At 45.0% G+C, this 19,985-nt stretch overlaps 1 protein-coding gene across 1 annotated transcript; it reads right to left on the reverse strand.

The window, feature by feature from the left end:
• Positions 1-212: 212 nt before the first annotated feature.
• Positions 213-17,995, reverse strand: EIF4EBP1 (eukaryotic translation initiation factor 4E binding protein 1). The gene is made up of 3 exons (XM_053269861.1): positions 17,663-17,995; positions 3,232-3,402; positions 213-1,221 (listed from the first exon to the last, which is right to left on the reverse strand). The coding sequence occupies exons 1-3, from the start codon at positions 17,832-17,834 to the stop codon at positions 1,190-1,192; spliced, it is 375 nt and encodes a 124-aa protein (XP_053125836.1). The 5' UTR covers positions 17,835-17,995; the 3' UTR covers positions 213-1,189.
• Positions 17,996-19,985: the final 1,990 nt, after the last annotated feature.

Below are 19,985 nucleotides of genomic sequence, written 5' to 3' on the forward strand. Positions count from 1 at the left end.
AAGGAGTCACGGAATTTGTTGGGCTAAATAAGATATTTTCAGAGCACAGTCTGTGGTCTCTTCATTCTTATATTGATGTTTTCCCCTTCTTCGGCTTCTACAGTTCAAGCACAAAGGCAGCATGACCAACAATGCAGTTCTATGTGTATGTATAAGTGATGTGCACCTATTGGACAGTTCATGTGCCACCAACCACTGATGATGAGAAACAGTTTCCACCAAAATTTTTTTAAAAAATCTTTATTTTTTTAAAGTACAGTGAAGATTGTGTACATCTCTACTTATCTGCATGAACATTTATGTAGCCTTTTAAAAAAAAAGAAGTGGAACAAGGCTACCTTCTCTCCAACAGCAGTACCTTTCCACATTGAGAAGCTTTTTGGGTTTTTGAAGTTCTCTTTTTTTTTTAAATAATGTACACTCGCCCTCTCCAGAACTTTCATAAGTTTTAGTTGACCTAGTCAATTTCACCATCCCACTAATGTGGACCTAGTCAATTTCACCAGTCCACTAGGGGAAGTGGCAAGTTAGAAAATGGAAAACAAGTTAGAAAATGGAAAACGGAATAAACAACCACTTTCCCCACTTGCAGCCAGACTCCCTCCTCCCTTACTATTTGTACAGTTATCAAGTGACCAGTGTTGGATCAGCACTATCACTAAAGCAAAGCTAAGAGAGGAAGTAACTCTGTTGGTTTACAGAAATGACTGTCTGTACCAAGTATCAGCTTCCCCACCTCTTGAGAGGGTGAGGACATAAAAGTTTGCAGAGTACTTTGTATATAAGAAGAGCTATGTGAATAAAGAGACACCCACTATTTTATGAAGCCCCTGGATCCAGCATGATTTTATTTCTTCCCTTGCACCCAGTCCCTTGTCTTAAGAGCGCCAATATTCAGGAACAAAGGCACAGACAGTAGATGAGAGCGTTCCGCCTTTCTCATACCAACGCTTTTCACTGGCAGCTTTTCCACTCCACACAGGGATCTGCCAGTGTTTTGCAGTCCTTGTATATAAGAGGAAACCTCCTCCTCCCAGTTAAAAAAAAAAAGCAATAAAAAAAATTAACGGACCTTCCATCCAGAAAACTCTGTGAAGTGGGAGGTTTTCTACAAGTCTCACTGGTTTTGGAAGCACTGCTGATTTCTTGTCTTCACCGGAACAAAACATATATATTCTCAGGATAGTTTTCAGATATCCATGTCAAACTGGGCTTCCTCACCTGTGTGAGAGGAAAGGTGATGAATTATACGTTTCATGTATATTTCCATGCTGTAGCTCTTGCAGACATTATCACGGTGCTCAAGCCATTAAAAGCAAAATGGAACCACTCATCCAGTCGCCTAGTTCTAAACATAAAAGGCTTTCTTGAGAGAACTCAGAATAATACAGTTTGGCAGCCTACAATCTTGGTAACATTGTTGAATTATAAACAGGTGGTAGTATCGCTCTTAAAAGCTCTAGTTAAGAAGTAGAACAAGCTGCAATCTTTGTATCGGCTGTCCTTGGATGCCAAGCAGAAATCAAAATATCCTCTTAAAAGATTTGTATTTGGTTATTGGTTTCCATAAAGCTTGTTGGCATAGTTCACTCACAAGAACATAGGAAACTGCCATATACAAAGTCGGAGAGGACAGCTGGTCTTGTGGTAGCAAGCATGACTTGTCCCCTTAGCTAAGCAGGGTCTGCCCTGGTTGTATATGAAAGGGAGACTAGAAGTGTGAGCACTGGAAGAGATTCCCCTCAAGGGACGGCACTGCTTTGGGAAGAGCAGAAGGTTCCAGTTTCCCTCCCTGACAGCATTTCCCCCTGCTAACCTGGCAAAGTCGCACCTTTTAATGTCATGATTCTCTTTATTTAGCAGGGGGAGAGTAACTGGCCCTATCCACCATACCTCCAGTGACTGTTACTGGTGTCTATCTTGTGTTTCTTTTTAGACTGTGAGCCCTTTGGGGGCAGGCAGCCATCTTATTTATTTATTATTTCTCTGTGTAAATCACCTTGAGCCATTTTTGGAAGGGCAGTGTAGAAATTGAATTAATACTAATATTAATAATAATATCACCATCATCATCATCATCTCCAAGATAGGGCTGAGAGAGACTCCTGACTGTAACCTTGGAGAAGTCGCTGCCAGTCTGTGAAGACAATACTAAGCTAGATAGACCAATGGTCTGATTTAGTATATGGCAGCTTCCTATGTCCCTAGGTCCACCTAGCTCAGTACTGCATACACCGAGTGACAGCAGCTCTCCGAGGTTTCATTCATTCAGTTGCTATACCGCCCTTCCGAAAATGGCTCAGGGCGGTTTACACAGAGAAATATTAAATACATAAGATGAATCCCTGCCCCCAAAGGGCTCACAATCGAGCTGAATTCTTTCCCAACCCTACCTGGAGATGCTGCCAGGAACTGAACCTAGGATCTTCTGCATGCAAAGCAGATGCTCTACTACTGAACTACAGCCTCATCTACAGCAGACAGTGCTCACATGTCGTCATTCATCCATATGTAAACCAAAACAAAAGGATCTGCTTGGCAAAGGGACAAGTCATGTTCGCTACTGCAAGACCGGCTCGTGACACGGCAACTTTGCTGGATATATGTCCTTTTACTTATCCAATGGATTTATGTTCATTAAGAGTGGCTTATAAATTAAACATTTACAACAAACATTGTCATGAAAACAGGTAATATACAGCAGGTCTGGTCAATGTCTGGATGAAAGATTTCCTGAGAACTGGCAGACTGACATAAGTCCAGGAAGAAAAAGCGAGAGATTTATATATATGCGCATCAATACAACAACACAGTAGGAAAAGGCTATCAAGCAAAATAAAATAAACTGTGCATTTCAACAGTCCTATTCTGTTTTGTGAACCGCTCTACATGAATAGATGTACGATTTGCATCACAATTTTTAGATTGTGTGGAAACCATCTTATCCCCCGGCTCCATGTAAACATGTTGAGAACTTTTTTTTGAAAAAGGAATGAATGAATGAATGAATGAATATTCACATCAACTACAGAAGGCCACACTACTTGGGACAGCATGAATACTGCGACACTATCTTTTACTTTTCCTTTACTTATCCTAGACCCTTGGTAAGGGCCTTACAATTAAAGTGCCAAATCCATTCAACAACATCTGGCAAGGCTGTGTGTAAATAGAACAACGTAAAAGTTTGCAGCCTGTGTGTGAATTGCACATGAAGGAGAGACGACTCACCTACACCCAGTTTCTCCTCTTCAATATGGACCTGCTCGGTCTCAGGCTGGAGCTCCTCTACATTTGGACTTGTAACGCCTGGAATGTTCGGGAGATCACAAGGTGGCGTTTTGGCAACTGGCGAGTTGCGGCACTGCATTAAAAATTTCCGGTCGTAAATAATGCGTGTACCTAGAAGGGGAAAAAAGACATCCACAAGTCAATTGGGGTTTTCAGCAGGGAGGCAGAGGAACAACTTTTGGGTCTGAAAGCACAATTTCAGGTGAGCAGCCAAGTTGGATTAGTGCAGCACAGAAATCACACAGGCTACTACTGTTCCCTCTTAACAGCGATTCCCAGATGTTGTTTACAACTCCCACAATTCCCAGCCAAAGGCCACTGCAGCTGGAGGTGCTGGGAGTTGTAGAGAACAACTGTTAGAGGGAACAGTGCAGGCTTTTTATGGCCTTTTGACCACACGATTGCTGATCCCCCCGCCACCCGAATTGATCTACATATCTGACAAGTGAAGGTAACATTTCAAGTATGAAGTGGAAATCAATTGAACATTAAACGTTCTGCCATAATACAACAGTTAGTCCTTAAGGTGTCTGTCACAAGACTCTTTTGGCATCAGTCTGGGGCACACACTGTCCGTTCTACATGAACATTGAGCCACTCACACACATACTTATTTTATTTACTATATTTATATACCGTCAGTCATTGAGTCTCAAGGCAGTTTACGAACTGAACACAAAAAACAACTAAAACAGTTAGAAGCAATTAGACACATCAGCTAAACGCCGGGAGCAAAGTGATATGCCTTCAGGGCCTTCTTAAAGGCCAAATCACGAAACACAGGCATTCCTGATTGTTTGTGCACAGGCAGGTACCCACTCCGGGATAATCTTCTTCAGCAGGGAAGAGCAGAATGGAGGTGAAGCCTCTGTTCCTTTCCCACTAGGGTGGAAAATCAGCATGGACAGCTAGGAATTGTATCCCTGCCCCTCTTCACAAGTCCAGCCTACTAGCCACAGTCACTTTCCTCCTACGCTGCAGAAGCACTTGCCAGCTAACAGAGTGGCTTATGTGGCACAACTCGGTGGCAACAGAGTCAGCTCAGCGGTTTTGAGATCCCTCTCAATAGGGTAAGAAGAGGCTTCCTACCCTAGTTTGGGAGCTGCGTATGCCCCCGATATTTGCTTGTGTTAGATAAAAGCAAGGTTGGAGATGGGGAGCTTGCTGTCTGGCAAGTGTCAACTGCGTAGGAGGGTTTTTAAGAAAATATGAAAATATATAAGAACAGCCCTGTTGGATCAGGCCCAAGGCCCATCTAATCCAGCATCCTGTTCCACACAATGGCCCACCAGATGCTGCTGGAAGTCCACAGGCAGGAGCTGAGGGCATGCCCTCTCTCCTGTTACTCCCCTGCAACTGGCATTTAGAGGAATCCTGCCTCTGAGGTTGGAGGTGGCCTGTAGCCCTCAGACTAGATAGACCTCTCCTCCTTTTCCTACCACCTTGTCCCAAAGCTGGAGATTGAATCTGGAGAGTTCTGTTCTCTGGCCCCGCTGACATGTCCAGCCCAGATACCTCCCAGCACAATCTTTTAATTTGCCCCTGCTGCCCTAAGGACAGCACCTCAAACATTTTTAGAAGCCTCACCCCCTCTCAACGTAACTTGCTGAGACTGTTCAGGACTCAAGCAAAAGAGACTGCTCTGCAAGCAAAGCAAAGCAGTTGCAACAATCCAAATTCTCGATACCGGCTGCTCAAAATCCGCACACAGTTGCACCTAAGCTGGGACTGCACCACAGCCCTTCAGATGCGGTACTCTTTCCAATGCCCAATGTTACTGGGCACTAAATGGAGCCACATAACCTCTTACTTATCCAGACCAAGAGTGCCTTTTTACAGCTCTGGTTGGATTGCCAACCGTGACCCTTCTTAGGAGATAGTCAGCCACTCTCTCCCACGCCTTGGTCACATCCTTACACGATTACTGAAGGAGGCTATCTCTGAAGAGTCTTGGGTTGGGGGCTTCCACCAGTGTTTTCTCCAATTTTTTTCATCTGTGTGTGGAATGAGTTTTGTTCTGGGCACGAGTATCAAGGCAGTGTGTGCACACATGCATTCAGAGTGAGATCTTCCTGATTCAACCTGAGCAGGATCTAAAATGAACTGAGCAGACGTCAAAAAACTTGTGAGCGCAGGCATGTGCACACACCGTAGAGAGAACACTGGCTTCAGCTATGGAACATGCTCCTCTCGTCCTCTTCTATCGACACTAGCTTTCTTTTTATTTCTTGGTGCAATTCAGGGTGCTGATTGTTACCTTTCAAGTCCTGAACAGCTTGGGCCCAGGGCATTTGTAGGACTGACTACTCCCATTTGAGTGTACCCACCTATTAAGCTCTTCTAGGGAGGTTCTGCAGCATGCACCAACACCATCAAAAGCTTAGCTGGTCTGTACATGGGCCAGGGCCTTAGAATTATAGAATGTTAGAGTCAGAAGGGAATTATAGAACATTAAGAGTTTTCTAGTCCAACCCAAGAGCTGGTCTTGTGGTAACAGGCATGACTTCTCCACTTTGCTAAATAGGGTCCCCCTTGGTTGCATTTGAATGGGAGACTACATCTGAGCACTGTAAGGTATTCCAGGGGCCACTCTGGAAAGAGCATCTGAGGTTCCAGGTTCCCTCCCTGGCAGCATCTCCAAGACAAGGCTGAGAGCGTCTTCTGCCTGCAACCCTGGAGAAGCCGCTGCCAGTCTGTGTAGACCAGGGCTGCTCAACATTGTCCCTCCTGCAGATATTGGCTTACAACTCCCATAATCTCTGGCTATTGGCCACTGTGGCTAAGGATTGTGGGAGTTGTAGTCCTAAAACAGCTCGGGGGCTTAAGTTGAGCAGGCCTAGTGTAGACAATACTGAGCTAGATGGACCAATGGTCTGACTTGGTATACGGCAGTTTCCTTTGCTCCCTTGATCAGTGCAGGAAACCGCGACTGAATCTCAGACAGAGGCCTGTCCAGCCTCTATCTGAAAACCTCCCATTAAGAGCCCACCACCTCAAGAAGCAGACTGCTCCACCATCAAACAGCTCTTACCGTTAGGAAATTCTGGCTAATGTCTAACCTAAATCTGCTTCCCAGTGGTTCTAGTTCTGAGCTTAGGAGCAGAGAACAAGCCCACCCCTCCTCCTACGCGGTGGTTGTGCCAAGCCTCCACAACTCCCTCAACAATAAAAGAGATTAAAAAAAAATTATTCCAACGTGATTCGATCATATTTTCTGCAAGCAATTTCTATTTTAAAATATAGATTTCTTTAAAAAATAGATATTCATTACAACATAAATATATGTAAGTCATTATGTCCTAATAAAAAGAAAACAAATCAGCTCTAGTCTGTAATGCGCCCTATCTCTGTATAGGATAGATCCTTTCATCAGTATGCACAGGGCTTTGACAAGAATATACATCTCTCTCAGGCAGTCAAGTAAAAGTAAAGATTGAGTCTTTTAATTTTATATAACATGTTTTAGGTTTTAAGTTATGGATTATTTATAGTTCTGTGCATTTAACTGTTTGAATTTTTAAAACCAAGTTTACAGTACGTGTGTTTTATGAAATATATGGCATTTATTATCCCTTTATATATTTTGATATTATTGTAATTCTTGTAGTTCTATATACACATGTGCAGAGGTCTTATTTTGTATATGTATTTGTACAGATATTCCTTGAAAAAGATATTATGGGACCACATTGGAATAAGTGTTTTCATCACCTGCTCTTGTACTGTATTGTCACTGGAACCATCTCAGCTGACATTGATCCCCTAGTTGGTTTCAGAACACTCTTTTCTGAGAGGTCTGCTTTGCCTCATCACTGGCACTTTTTCAGCAGTTAGTAAAACCCTGCCTGTTCCCACTTGCCCTTTTGAGCCACAGATTTTAAATTGGGGTATCTGGTTTGGTACTTTATCTTTTAGTCTGTGTATTCAGAGCTTCTGACCTCTACATGAGACTCTAGTTAATACGGTTTGTTAAGATTTTACTTGCTTGATCAATCTTTTTCTTTTCTTGTATCCCGGGAATCCCTAAACAAATCTGATTGTACCACATTTCCATCCCCTCCTCATTTTCCAGATCAAAACTTTTGCACAAATTTATTCTGTAATTATCTGTTCCCTATAGTAACGAAGATTCCCCGCGTTAGCCCAAAAGCCCAATTTGAGTGTTAGCCAGCACTCCGGAACAGTTTCATTAACAGTAATCATGGCCACACAGATCCACGCCACCAAAAGCCCAGCATTTTGAGGAACCTCTGCAAAACTGCTTTGCAGCTCATTGGCGAAATTTCAAAACTCCATGCTTTCACTGATCAGGGGCTGGAATTAAACTGGCAAAGTCATTAGCCGAGACCTACGCCCAAGATTAACAGCAGTTTAATCAGGGCCCTGTTGGTCGTTACAGCTGCCAACTGCCAGAAGGTTTGCAGAACCAGGCCAAATTTCCTAGAAGTGTTATCAGTGTACCAGTTATGACAGGGACATTTGTCTCATTTCACAACAGGGTCACCAGAGGACTGCATTTCTGGATTTACAGTCACTCATTCACATAGCTAGAGATCTAGTTTATTAAGCTGCAGAAGGGTGGGCTAGGAGTTAGACATGTCACTTATGCCAGGCCTTGACAACTGCCCCCCATTATCAATACTTCTGCCCACACAATTAGGAAGGGGATGCATTGAGAACTGCAGGCAGCCCAATGCCCTCAATAGCACATGAGGGATCTCTTCATCCAAACAGAAGACCCCTTGCCCCCAATACCATACAGTGCCAGGAAGGCACTGCTGGAATGTCTGCAGAAGCTGTCACGACAGGAGCACCTTAGCATGCTCCTGCCTAATCATGTGAACAGGGACAGCATCATCTGTACAAGCCCACTGATGCTCTCCCCCTTAAGACTGTAAATGTGTACTGGGGGGGGGAAATCTATGACTCTCACAGTCTTCTCATCAAATGATAATGTGAACATGCTTGTCAAAAGGTATTGATTCCCCAACTTCACACACAAAAATGTAGATTCCCCCCCCCCCGCTTTTTTAACCTGGATGCACCCAGTGGGCTTTCCTTTGACACTTTGGACCCATGAACACTGCAGTGGAGAGAAAGCAGTGGGGGCTGCTCATTTTTAACCCTCTCTCACCACCTTCAGCCTATGACCAGCCATTTCCACCCCCACCCACCACCACATATAGGTTATTGGCTTTTGGCAGGACACTTACAAGGAATGCCGCTCTTCAAGCACTTGCAATGGTTTGTGAACCGCCCAATCCTGAACTTTTTCACAGGTATTCCAAGTGCTGAAGCTGTCCTGCAAAGGGGTCCCATATGCAATTTACACTCATGTGGGAACGCTAGGCATACCAGATTCCCAACGGCAATCTGAGACTATTAAAAAAAAGCCACAAATAGGACCACAGAGCGTCTACTCAGTTGCTCAGTATCATGCCCCAGTAATAAGATTGTGTTCTTTTGCAGGACACATCTGCAAAGCCAAAGGTCACAGAGAAATACCTGTGATAAATGAAGCTTTAGAATCTGGATCGCAACCACAGCATTAGCTTACCTGAAAGTAACTTCAGGAGTTTCATAAATGCTCCCTGTCCAATAAATCAAGGCGGCCCTTCCAACAGCCTCTAGTCATCGCTTCCCTATACTGAACTCTGTTGCAATCTGGAAACAACCGTTTGAGTGAGGTCAGCTTTTTTACATCCCCGAGGGACAAACATTCTCTATATTCGGACTCTGTAAGCCTCCACTAGAAAGTCAAAGGTTAGAGTTGTTGACACCAGTGCGAGGGAGAGTAACTAAACCCTCAGTCCAGGTTAGGAGAGTGAGGGAATACAGTTTAAGGTCACATCTCTAGACCAGGCTAGGAACAAGACATAAGCTTCCGAGCAGGTTCTGTGAAGCAACTGAACAGTACTAGGCTGAGCGTTACTGGGCCAGTTCAGACGTAATGCAGAGCCAAGATTGAATCTTGGGTTCATGTGACATCCCCGGCGTGGGGAGCATGTACTCCCTCCTCATAGCCTGTGAGGGAAGGGAAGGTTCTACTTGTTATCCTGGCTTAGAAGAACAGTTGTATCCCAGTTCCAGATCCTGGTTTACTGTGAAACACCAACTAGAACAAGTCAGAATCACTCAACTCTGATGTAATGAGAGATTCCTGGCTTGTCCTAAGCCAGGACCAGTGTTCCCCTCCAAGGCATGAGAATGTGCTCACACGTTTTTTGATGTCTGCTCAGTTAATTTTAGATCCCACTCAGTTTGAATCAGGATGGTCCCACTCTGAATGCCTGTGCGCACACACTGCCTTGATACTGCTGCCCAGAACAAAACTCATTCTGCACACAGATGAAAAAAATGAGAGAGAACACTGGCCAGGACTGCAAGCAGAATCTTTCCTCTTCTCACATGGAGTGAGCAGACATTGCATGAAGCTAGGATTCAATTCATCTAACTGGCCCATCATCTTCAATCACTCCAAGCTGTGATGTTCTCTGTTTGCAGGAACAGGAAAGGGATATTTGATTGCACCAACATGGCTGTCACCACCTTCAGAACCACCATGAGGTGTATTGCTGCCACTTCCAGAAAAAGAGCTGTTCTAGCTTTCCCCAAAGTATAGCAACATTTTCCTTTCTGAGGAACATGTCATGTACACATGTTGCACTGGGGATAGTCTCTGTAGTCCTTCCTAGAGTCTTTTCTATCCACTACCTTATTGAGACACATACTCCTTCCCATTTCTCTTGCTTCAACATACTCTCAATTCAGTGACAAGTCATACTTATACCCAAATCAGTTAAGCTACCATTTGCTTATGTGTGCCCCACTTTTTTCTCCTAGATCCAAGCAGTTAGGCTCAGATCCTGTGGATTTGGTTGTAGGACTACCAGTTACCAAGGAAGAGTGAAAAATTTGATATACAACTAAAATCTGCACCAATCTCTCTCTCTCTCTCTCTCTCACACACTCACACACAGACCCACCCCTAAGCCACTGGTCAGTTAAACATTATAAGTTCTAGCAAATATTTAACTAGCATTTGTTCTTAGCTTTCTGATACACAGATGCACATACAGAAGAGATTATCACAAGACTCACTGAGTATACCTTGTTTTGGCACAGGTTCTAGTAGCCTTAACAGAACCCTTTCAAGTTATTTAGGACAGGCTTCCCCAACTTGCAGCCCTCCAGATGTTGCTGAACTACAACTCCCAGCATCCCTAGCCACAATTTGTGGCTGGGTATACTGGGAGTTGTATTTCAGCAACATCTGGAGGACCGCAGGTTGGAGAAGCCTGATTTAGAAGATTAATGCATTGCTATTTGTTGCCAGAATTTCTTGCAAATTGTTTCCGAAGTATGTTTAATTCATGAAGGGCTTTTTAGCCTTCCTTCCTTTCAGATATCAATACATTTATTGCAAATACTGCAATCTGATTTATGCAGAGAGTGTATAACCTGCCTTTTAGTATACTACTACTAGTATAGTGATCTTGTGGCAGGAAATAACCCCACAAATATCCAAAAGTCCAGCAGAGAAATAAACTATACGGCAGTCATAACTCCAAAAATCCAAGGCACATTAATTAAAGATGGGCTGTGTGCATATAATACATATATATATAAACCTTTACTGCTCATCTGAAAGGGCCAAACTCCCGAATCTGGTGCATCTTACACAACCGGTTCCATAAACTTGGGGCACTATAAAGAACCTGGTATAAATGCTTTTGGAAGTTGTCCCTAGTAGTGTCTTCCCAACACACATCTATACAAAGCGGAACCCAAGTGTATAATCACCATATGTTTTATCTATATACAAAGCTCCTGCAGTTTTCTACACCAACCTGCTTTCTAAACAGAAAGTCTACAACATATGAAACAACCAAGTGTTTCTAACAGGAAAGAGCACCATCTACTACACATATACAACAAAGGAGCATTATTAGCCTTAGACATCTTTTAGTACATCTACTTCTTTGCTAAAGCCACCTAATCGCACAGCAGGGAAATGACTTGTCTAGCAAGCCAGAGGTTGTTGGTTCGAATCCCCGCTGGTATATTTCCCAGATTATGGGAAACACCTCTATCGGGCAGCAGCGATATAGGAAGATGCTGAAAGGAATCATCTCAAATTGTGCAGGCAATGGTAAACCCCTCCTGTATTCTACCAAGACAATCACAGGGCTCTGTGGTTGCCAGGAGTTGACACTGACTCAACGGCACACTTTACCTTTAATTCTTTTCTGGAAAAAAATCCAAAGTAGCCATGTTAGTCATTACAAACACACACACACACACACACACACACACACACACACACACACACCCCTCTACCTCTTGTGGCACTTTGAAGATGAACACATTTATTGTGGCATAAGCTTTTGTAGTCTAGGGTCCACTTCATATGCAAAATCCTGTTGACACACTTTGTAAAGACTGTTCTTGTGGCATCTTTGCAACTTTTGTGACAGTTTTACAAACTTTCACATTATATAAACAACTGAGGATAACACTTTATGCACCAGATGAAGTGGGTTCTAGTTCACAAAAGCTTAACCCACAAAAGTGTTAAGTCTTTTAAAGCTTATCTTGTGTTTATTTTGTTTTTGTTTTGACATTTTCAACCAGCCAAACCTTAGAAGTCAAGGTTTACAGTAATTCAGACCATTACTGTAAACCATTTTGTTTTCCCCAACTCCCACTCTCCCTCTGCCCAAATGTTTTAACGGGGCAGGGATCACCACCCGGCTAGGTTCTGCACAGTTTGCAATAATTTATTATAGCTATTATGCAAGCTGTTCTGCACAGCAGCCAAGAATAGGAAGTTTTCAACCAACGTTTCTCCTTTGAAGAGGCCGGCAGTAGGCAAAACATCATAAACCATGCACAGTCCACTTTGACTTTATGAAGCACATTACCTTCCAGATGAGCAGGTGCTTAAGAAATTATACCAGCAGTGAAAATATCTAGAGTCAAACTGGACTTGGTTGCAGTTCAAGCTCGTCCAGAACTAAAGTAGCAGCAGTTTTAAACTATTATTTTTATTTATGATTATTTTAAGCTCCATCTGTATTATAGCCTAAAACTCTGCCAGTGCAAGTATGTTCATCTGCTCAGATATGCATATTCATATCTTGGACAGCATACTGTCCAAGAAGCCTATTCACAGAAGCAGGGGTGTAGCTATAATTGAGAGGATGGGTTCAATGAACCTGGGGGCCCCAGCACTCTTCCCTCTAAGGTGTGATGTGTGTGGCAGGTGCAGCCCGTACTGCCAGTATTTCCGGGCAACAACGGGGGCAGGGAGGAACGCTGCCACCCTGAAAACTTTTTTTTAAAAGCAGAGTGCCGGCGGGGGGAAAGCGGTTAACCTCCCCCCCCCCCGCCCTTAAAGGGAGCGCAGCCCATAAATTCTGCAAAAAACCCGCCCCCGGCATCGAACTTTGAACCGGCACCAGCACGAACCGGTGCGCAGGCCTTTTGCATGGCTTTCGGACCGGTTCATGCACATCCCTACTGCCCAGAACTAAACTCATTCCGCACAGAGATGAAAACAATTAAGAGGGACCACTGCCCACCAGCTCCACCCCTTGCTATTTTCTTCATTATCTCCCTCACTCCGAAAGGCCGCAGAGGAGATGGGCAAACACAGGCCCCCTCCCCGCTGGCTATGCCCCTGCACAGAAGATTCAGTGGCAACTTCCATGGATAGCCACACGAGCTTCTCAAGTACATTTGTAGGTTTTAAATTTATACTGTTTTAAAATTGCCAAACTGTTTTAACCGTTTATATTTGTTTTAATTCTTTTTATGTCATTGTTAACTGCCCAGAGATGAAAGTTTGTGCGGTATACAAGTTAAATAAATAAATAAATAAATAAATAAGTAAGTAAGTAAATAAACAAATGACTTCTGTCGTTTGCACATCTCGGAGACTATTCATAACATATGAACTGGCTCTAAAATACCTGCCAGATTTCATCACCACAAAGAACAAAACGCTTAGCGAGGAAGAAAATTGAGTGGCTGCCAAGGAATCACGCTGGACTCGAAACAAACAGAGCCAGGCATGTCTCTCTCCCCACCCTCCCGCCACGTGTCTCAGGAGCTTTTCCTGCAAAACCACCTGTGGGCATCTCACACTGATCCTTGCATAGCAGGTGGGGGCTGGTGATTCTTTTCTTATGGTCATTGACCAGATAACAATCTCATCTATCAGGTGGGGGAAACACAGTGCACGTGATAGGGAAAGAAGATGTTGGCATCATCCCAGTTTTAGGCATTGCTTGCTGTTGGGCCTCCAAGTTTTGCTTTTGTACACCAAAACCAGGAGTACAAGAGACTCCTCTAAGGGCATGTTTATAACCAGGCAAATCCAGCTAGCCACAGCTTCTTCGCCTGCAATCCGTTGACATTAATACTTCCGGACACAAGAGACCATGGCCAAAGAGCTAACTTTGCTTTTATGTTTTGGTCATGTATTTTTAATTCTATGCAAATGGGGTAAACAAAATTAAGTAGCTTTAATGGAACTATTTCAGCTGAAGAGTACAGGTGTTCTAATCTAAATCTTTATTTCGGTCTTTGACCAGCATAAGTACAGGTGTTTAAACGTGACAATTTTTTTGTTTCCTATGTAAGGAGCTGTTCCAAAGCACAAAAAACTACACACCGATGGATTAATCCAGGGGTTCCCCAACCTGTGGTACACCAGAGGTTGCCGAACTACAACTCCGATTTAACCCCAGTCACAATAAATTGTATCTGGGGATGATGGGAGTTGTAATACATCAACATCTGGAGTCCCACAGGTTAGGAACCCCTGCCTTAAAATAAAGGTTAAATACAGTCTATACCTGTATTTACCACAAAGAAAGAAGTCTCTGAATTCAAGATGAGACACAACCCCTTGCCATATTTAACAGGAAAGAACCAAGAGAAAAACCTCACCTTGGATTTGGGTAAACACAGTACTATTTATATACCATATTCCAACAAGTCCGCAAAGTGGTTCACACTGAAAATGAGTAAGAATAAGGTGGTCCCCTGTCCCCTAATGGTGCAGCTCATGTAATTTCTTGCTGCTATCACGCCACAGATATTTTGGTAGCCATGGAGGGAACTACAACACACAGACCCTTTGGAAAGGTTTGTACATAGGACTGCTCATAGGATGAACACCTCCTTCCTGCAGCTACACATACCTGAACCTTCAGAACTACTGCCCTTCAGGGCCAATCCATTCATCACTCAACAAGGCAGTTCACATGAGCAAATTTGGGAGCTGTGCACATGCCTGTTTTCTGATAGTGTGCAATTAAAATACAAGGTAGTAGTAGGCCTTGGCAGTGATTGCCCGCTAAGCAGCAGCTGGGCAGGAAGGCTCCATTTTACCCAGCTTCTGAATGAGGTTGGAGGAAAAGCTTTCCTCCTACCCAGATGCCAATCACTGCCAGAGCCTCCTACCTTGTTTTTTTACTTGCTCAAAATCCAAAGACCCATATAGCTCCCAAACCCAGGTGGGAAGCTTGTCTGTTCACGTAAACTGCCTTAACAGCTGCTTTTCACCAAATGAAGAAACATCACCTCCATCATCAACTGCCCCATATGCATCCTAACCCCAAAAACAATTTCCTCCCCACAGCCTTGCACATATTCCAGGAGTCACACTCCTTAAGAGAGTAATAACTGGCCCCACAGAACAAGCGCTGCAGAGTTGACTAGTCTTTAGTTGAATCAAACTGCTTGTTCAGAAAAGATGGTCTGATCTCCCTTGCTTCACTTTCTTTGCTCTTACCAAGACCTGGCCCCCTACTCTCTACTGTCAACAGAATCCAGAACTCCTCTCTGCCTCCAGTAAATGCACCAGAAAGGCAGATTGCTCTGTACACCAGAACATATTCCAGACAAACACATTCCAGGGTGACAGCATCCCCAAAAACAATCCCAATTCCAAAAACAAGCCCCTACTCTAGTAACTACATACACAGGATATGCCATAAACACATGTCCAAAATGCACTCCAACCCAGCTAAGTTATGTTTGCACAACAAGCATGCTTTTACATAGATTCAAATAAATCCACCCTTTCACCACTTGACAGAGAGCATCAAGAGGGTATATCAATCGTGTTCTAACATGCAGAGTCTAGAAGCCTGAGCATATTTATTAGGAGTGAGCTTCTCTGATCTTAGTGGGACTGGGCTCCACATAACATATTTCAGCTCAGATTACAAGTGTCTGAGTAAGCGGTGAGGCACAATTCAGATCTAGGGTATTCCCTCCAACCATATCACCCCCATGTCAACACCCAAACACACTGCAACAGAGATTTCTACAGCCACCTACTACCTCAACATCCTCGTTCTATATAAAACCCATGCCTTGCCATCCCAGAGCCTTCCAAAGGACAGAAAAGGTCCACACTTGTTTCCAGCAATCCCTCTCTTACCCCCCAAATATCTGTCCTCTGCCCCTAAACACAAGACTTCTCTTTGGCATTCACCAGGCGTATTCTGCACAGTCTGCAGTCAGTTGTTTTCACTATTTGTGCAGGTTTTTCTGAACAGAAGCCAGGGACATAATATTTTCAGCCAATTCTTTTGTAAAGTGCCCTGCCTTTAACAACAACAAAAAGAGTTGTTTCTCTGTACAATAAATACGGTTCTTTCCGATGACCCATGACTGATCTTTGTTATTGGAAAATTAGTTCTTGGACTAGGCTTTGCTTCAGATATTCAGCACTCCCGGCAATGCCCCATCCAATAGTCCCTTACTCTCAAGTACTCAGAACAAATGAGGTGTTTATTATCTAATATGAGAGGTTTGAGGGCTGAAGCCTGACTGCAAATCACTAATTCTTGATGCAGAATCCCCCACACTCATACAGGATGTTTCAGACAGAGTTACTCCCAATTACACCTGCTTCCTACCACAGTCTTAATGCAAGCTAGTACACACTCTCCACCCTTATGAGAGGGGTGGTGTGATGGTGGCAGCTTCTTCATGGGGGGAAGAAAAGATGTGCACTCTTGCAGAGTAACCAACTGTACCCCTGACATCTCATGACTTTAACTCCACTGTTTACATTTTTCCCTGCACCAGAGCCTCTGTTTATATATTCTGTCAACTGAAGATAACTCTTCTTGCATCTGACGAAACAGGCTCTAGTCCTCAAAAGCTTATGCTGCTACGTGTTAGTCTTTAGAGTGACAAAATGTTCTTCTTTCCACATATTTAAAGACACTCCAGCAATGCTTCTCCCTTGAAAATATAGCTACACAACTCTGACTCGTCTCAACTCAAACCCAATATTCACCATTCTCCATCCTTCACATACAGTTAGAACAATACAAATGAACCACCAAGCAATTAGTATCTAAAACAAGAGGTGGCAGGCTCAACTCACTGTACAGGTCACTATCCCCCAACTCAGTAGCCCTCACCTCTAACCCCAGATACACATCAGGGAGAAGGCATTTTACTTGGCAATGCTATTAAAGTGCTCTGCACATGTTCAGAAGTGCCCTGCAAAGGCTCCAAGACCCTGTCGCATCGCATCCTCTGAGTGCACACCACCAACACGATTTACAGCTGGGGTTGAAGAGGAGGGATTCAGTAAGTACTTCTAGACTGGTTTTTATCTCACCACTAAGCCTCCGCTGGCTTAGAGAAGGCTGCAGTGCTCAGCCTGTGCAGAAGGCTTTTGAACTCCAGCAGCTGCATTTTAGCTGCACAGTGCTGAGCCCTTGCAGGGCACTTCGCCAATACATGTGCAGAGCACTTTAATAGCATTGCCAAGCAAAATGCCTTCGCGCCCGAGGTGTATCTGGGGTTAAAGGGCAGAGAGAAAGCAAGTCTGGGCCCTTCCTTGTTAAGAACCTAGGAAGCTGCCTTCTGCCGTGTCAGGCCACTGGTCCGTCTTGCCTACACGGACTGGCAGCAGCTTCTCCAAGCTTCCAGGCAGGCGTTCTTCCCCAGCCCTACCTGGAGAGGATGCCCCGGGGAGTGAAACTGGCACCCCCTCTGCACGCAAAGCAGAGGCTTGCTGCCACGGAGATCAAAGGCAAAGCTAAAGTGTGCCGTCGAGTCGGTGTTGACTCCTGGCGCCCACAGAGCCCCGTGGCTGTCTTTGGTAGACTACAGGAGGGGTTGACCATGGTCTCCTCCCGCGCGGTCGGAGAGAATGCCTTGCAGCATCTCAAGATCCCTACGACCTTATTCAGAACGCCATCGCACGCCCCGCTCCCTGCTCAGGAGGCGCTCTGCACATGCTCAGAGGCAGGCCAGCCTGTGGTTTCGCCGCCGAAGCGGGGGATGCCTCCCAGGCCGGCAGGCCCCCCCCCCCCCCCGCGGGTTGGCTCACCGCCCGGCGTGGTCCCGAACACGGTGCCGCCGGGCGTCGTGCTGTAGTCGCCGGGGGGCAGCGGGACCCCGTCGGGCAGGATCAGCCGCTTGGCGGGGCCAGGGATATCCCGGCTCCGCGTCTGCCCTTGAGCGGGCGGGCGGTGGTGGCGACAGCCGGCGAGGGCAGACATGGCTGGCAGGACGACGACGCTACTCAGGAGCTCCGCTTCGCGCCTGGCCTCCCTCTAAGGCGGCGTCCTCCGAGCGAGTGCCACGCCACGCCCCCCGCTTTTTTCTCCTTTAAGTTCCTGAAAAGCCCGTCGGGAAATGTAGTCCTCGGGGGGGGGGGGCGGAGAGGTCCTGGACTCTTGACAGCCAGGCCACGCCCTCCCCGCCCGCTTCCGCTTCCAAGCCTTGCCTGCTAGAAGGCGCTGGGCGCGCTCCACCGCGGTGTCGGGAGGAGGAACGGGGGCGGTCGAATCCTGCGAGGGGGTGTCGGGGACTGTACCACTGCAGGCAGGTTACACCAGGGGGTGTACCCCCTGTCTCTTAGCTACGCCTCTGGGTTGCACCCAAGAGGAGCTGTCCTTTTTGTATTGCGGTTGTGGTTGTTGAATTAATTAAATCCCGCTTTTCAACAACAAAAAGTTCTCCAAGCAGTTGAGATAGCAGCAGCAGCAGCAACTATTTATATACTGCTTTTTAAACAAAAGCGTCTAAAGCGGTTTACAGAGAGAAATAGTGAATAAATTAATATGGTGGCTCCCTGTCCCCAAAGGGTTCACAATCTAAAAAGAAACATAAGCTAGACACCTGCAACGGTCATTGTAGGTGTACTGTGCAGGGGGTGGATAGGGCCAGTTGCTCTCCCCCTGCTAAATAAAGAGTATCACCACATTAAAAAGGTGCCTCTTTGCCCAATTAGCAGGGGTAAGTTAACTTCGCCAAAATGGGTCTCTGTCCCCCAAAGCACTTACACAACTGTAAAAAACACATACCACAAAGTAGATACCAGGAACAACCCCTAGAAGGTTGCTGCACCGGATGCCTGTTATTATTGTTGTTGTTATTATTTTAGGAACATAGGAAGCTGCCATATATTGAGTCAGACCATTGGTCAATCTAGCTCAGTAGAGGTAGAGCTTCATAGACTGGCAGCAGCTGCTTCTCCAAGGTTACAGGCAGGAGTCTTTCTCAACTCTATCCTGAAAATGCCAGGGAGGGAACTTAGAACCTAGATGTTCTTCCCAGAGTGGCTCCATCTCCTAAGGGGAATAGGAACACAGGATGCTGCCATTTTCTGAGTCAGACCATAGGTCCATCTCACTCAGTATTGTCTACATAGACTGGCAGCGGCTTTTCCAAGGTTGCAGGAATCCCCACTGCCCAATCAGGTGCTTCTGCTTGAAGACTCTGTCAGCCAATCGCCTCCTTTCTACCAGGTCCCCACGCATGGTCCGTCTTGGAGAATTAATTTTATATATATACATATATCTATATCTATATAGTCTATACATATATCTGCTATACAGTCTATACATATATCTGCTCCATTTATGGCTGCAGTATGTGGAGTCTGCTTGTGTGTGGGGGTCTCTTTCAGAAGGAGCAAGGAGGTGAACGGACCTGAGCCCTCACTCTTTCCTGCCTTATCTCAAAAGGGTGTGGTTGAGCACATGGTTAGTGGACAGAACACCCAGTGTTTTCAGTTATGTGGAGGGAAGGTAGGGCCGCCATTTGACCCCCGCTCTCCGTCATTTGACCATTTGATGGCAGGACGCCATTTGGACCATCTCACTTGGGACACGGGGAGGACAGACAGAGGACACCAGTAACCGGCTGGGACAGAGGATGCCATTTGACCATTTGCACAGGGTGTTTCATGTTTTCAATACACTGTCTAGTGAGGAACTTGGCTCAGCTTAAGCCTTGCTTCTCCAGTGGTCTTTCAGGGCTTAGCCCATGTTTTGGGGATGGGGCTCATATATCTCAGTGGTAAAGCACCTGCTCCTTCAATCCTTTATATGTTTATTTGGATGAAACCATTGCACATGGGAATTATGTTCTATGGGGAACACAGAAACAAAGAATTTTTCATCAAACTTCTCAACGGAGTAGAATCAAGTATCATGATTATTTGCAGATTGGAGGGTATAATAGTTATAACCAAAAGTTATGTTTTCCTCCAAAAGTGGCATACATTTGGTTCAAAGAGACACTTGTGTTGTCTAGATGTAGAAGAGATGCATCATGCATAGCTTCAAAGGCTTAAGTTTGAGAGACCCTCTACAGGCAGCTAAATCACAAAGAATGACAACAATTGTGGCAATTCAGATGAGCCA

The sequence above is a fragment of the Hemicordylus capensis genome, chromosome 8 (assembly GCF_027244095.1).
Source record: "Hemicordylus capensis ecotype Gifberg chromosome 8, rHemCap1.1.pri, whole genome shotgun sequence".
Lineage (NCBI taxonomy): Eukaryota > Metazoa > Chordata > Lepidosauria > Squamata > Cordylidae > Hemicordylus > Hemicordylus capensis.

Excerpts from the sequence above, each read along its gene's own strand:
- EIF4EBP1 (XM_053269861.1), bottom strand. The coding sequence starts at position 17,834 with ATGTCTGCCCTCGCCGGCTGTCGCCACCACCGCCCGCCCGCTCAAGGG. Across the intron at positions 3,403-17,662 it reads GTTCGGGACCACGCCGGGCG|GTACACGCATTATTTACGAC; the intron begins GTGAGCCAACCC and ends TTCCCCTTCTAG. Across the intron at positions 1,222-3,231 it reads AGAGGAGAAACTGGGTGTAG|GTGAGGAAGCCCAGTTTGAC; the intron begins GTGAGTCGTCTC and ends CCTCTCACACAG.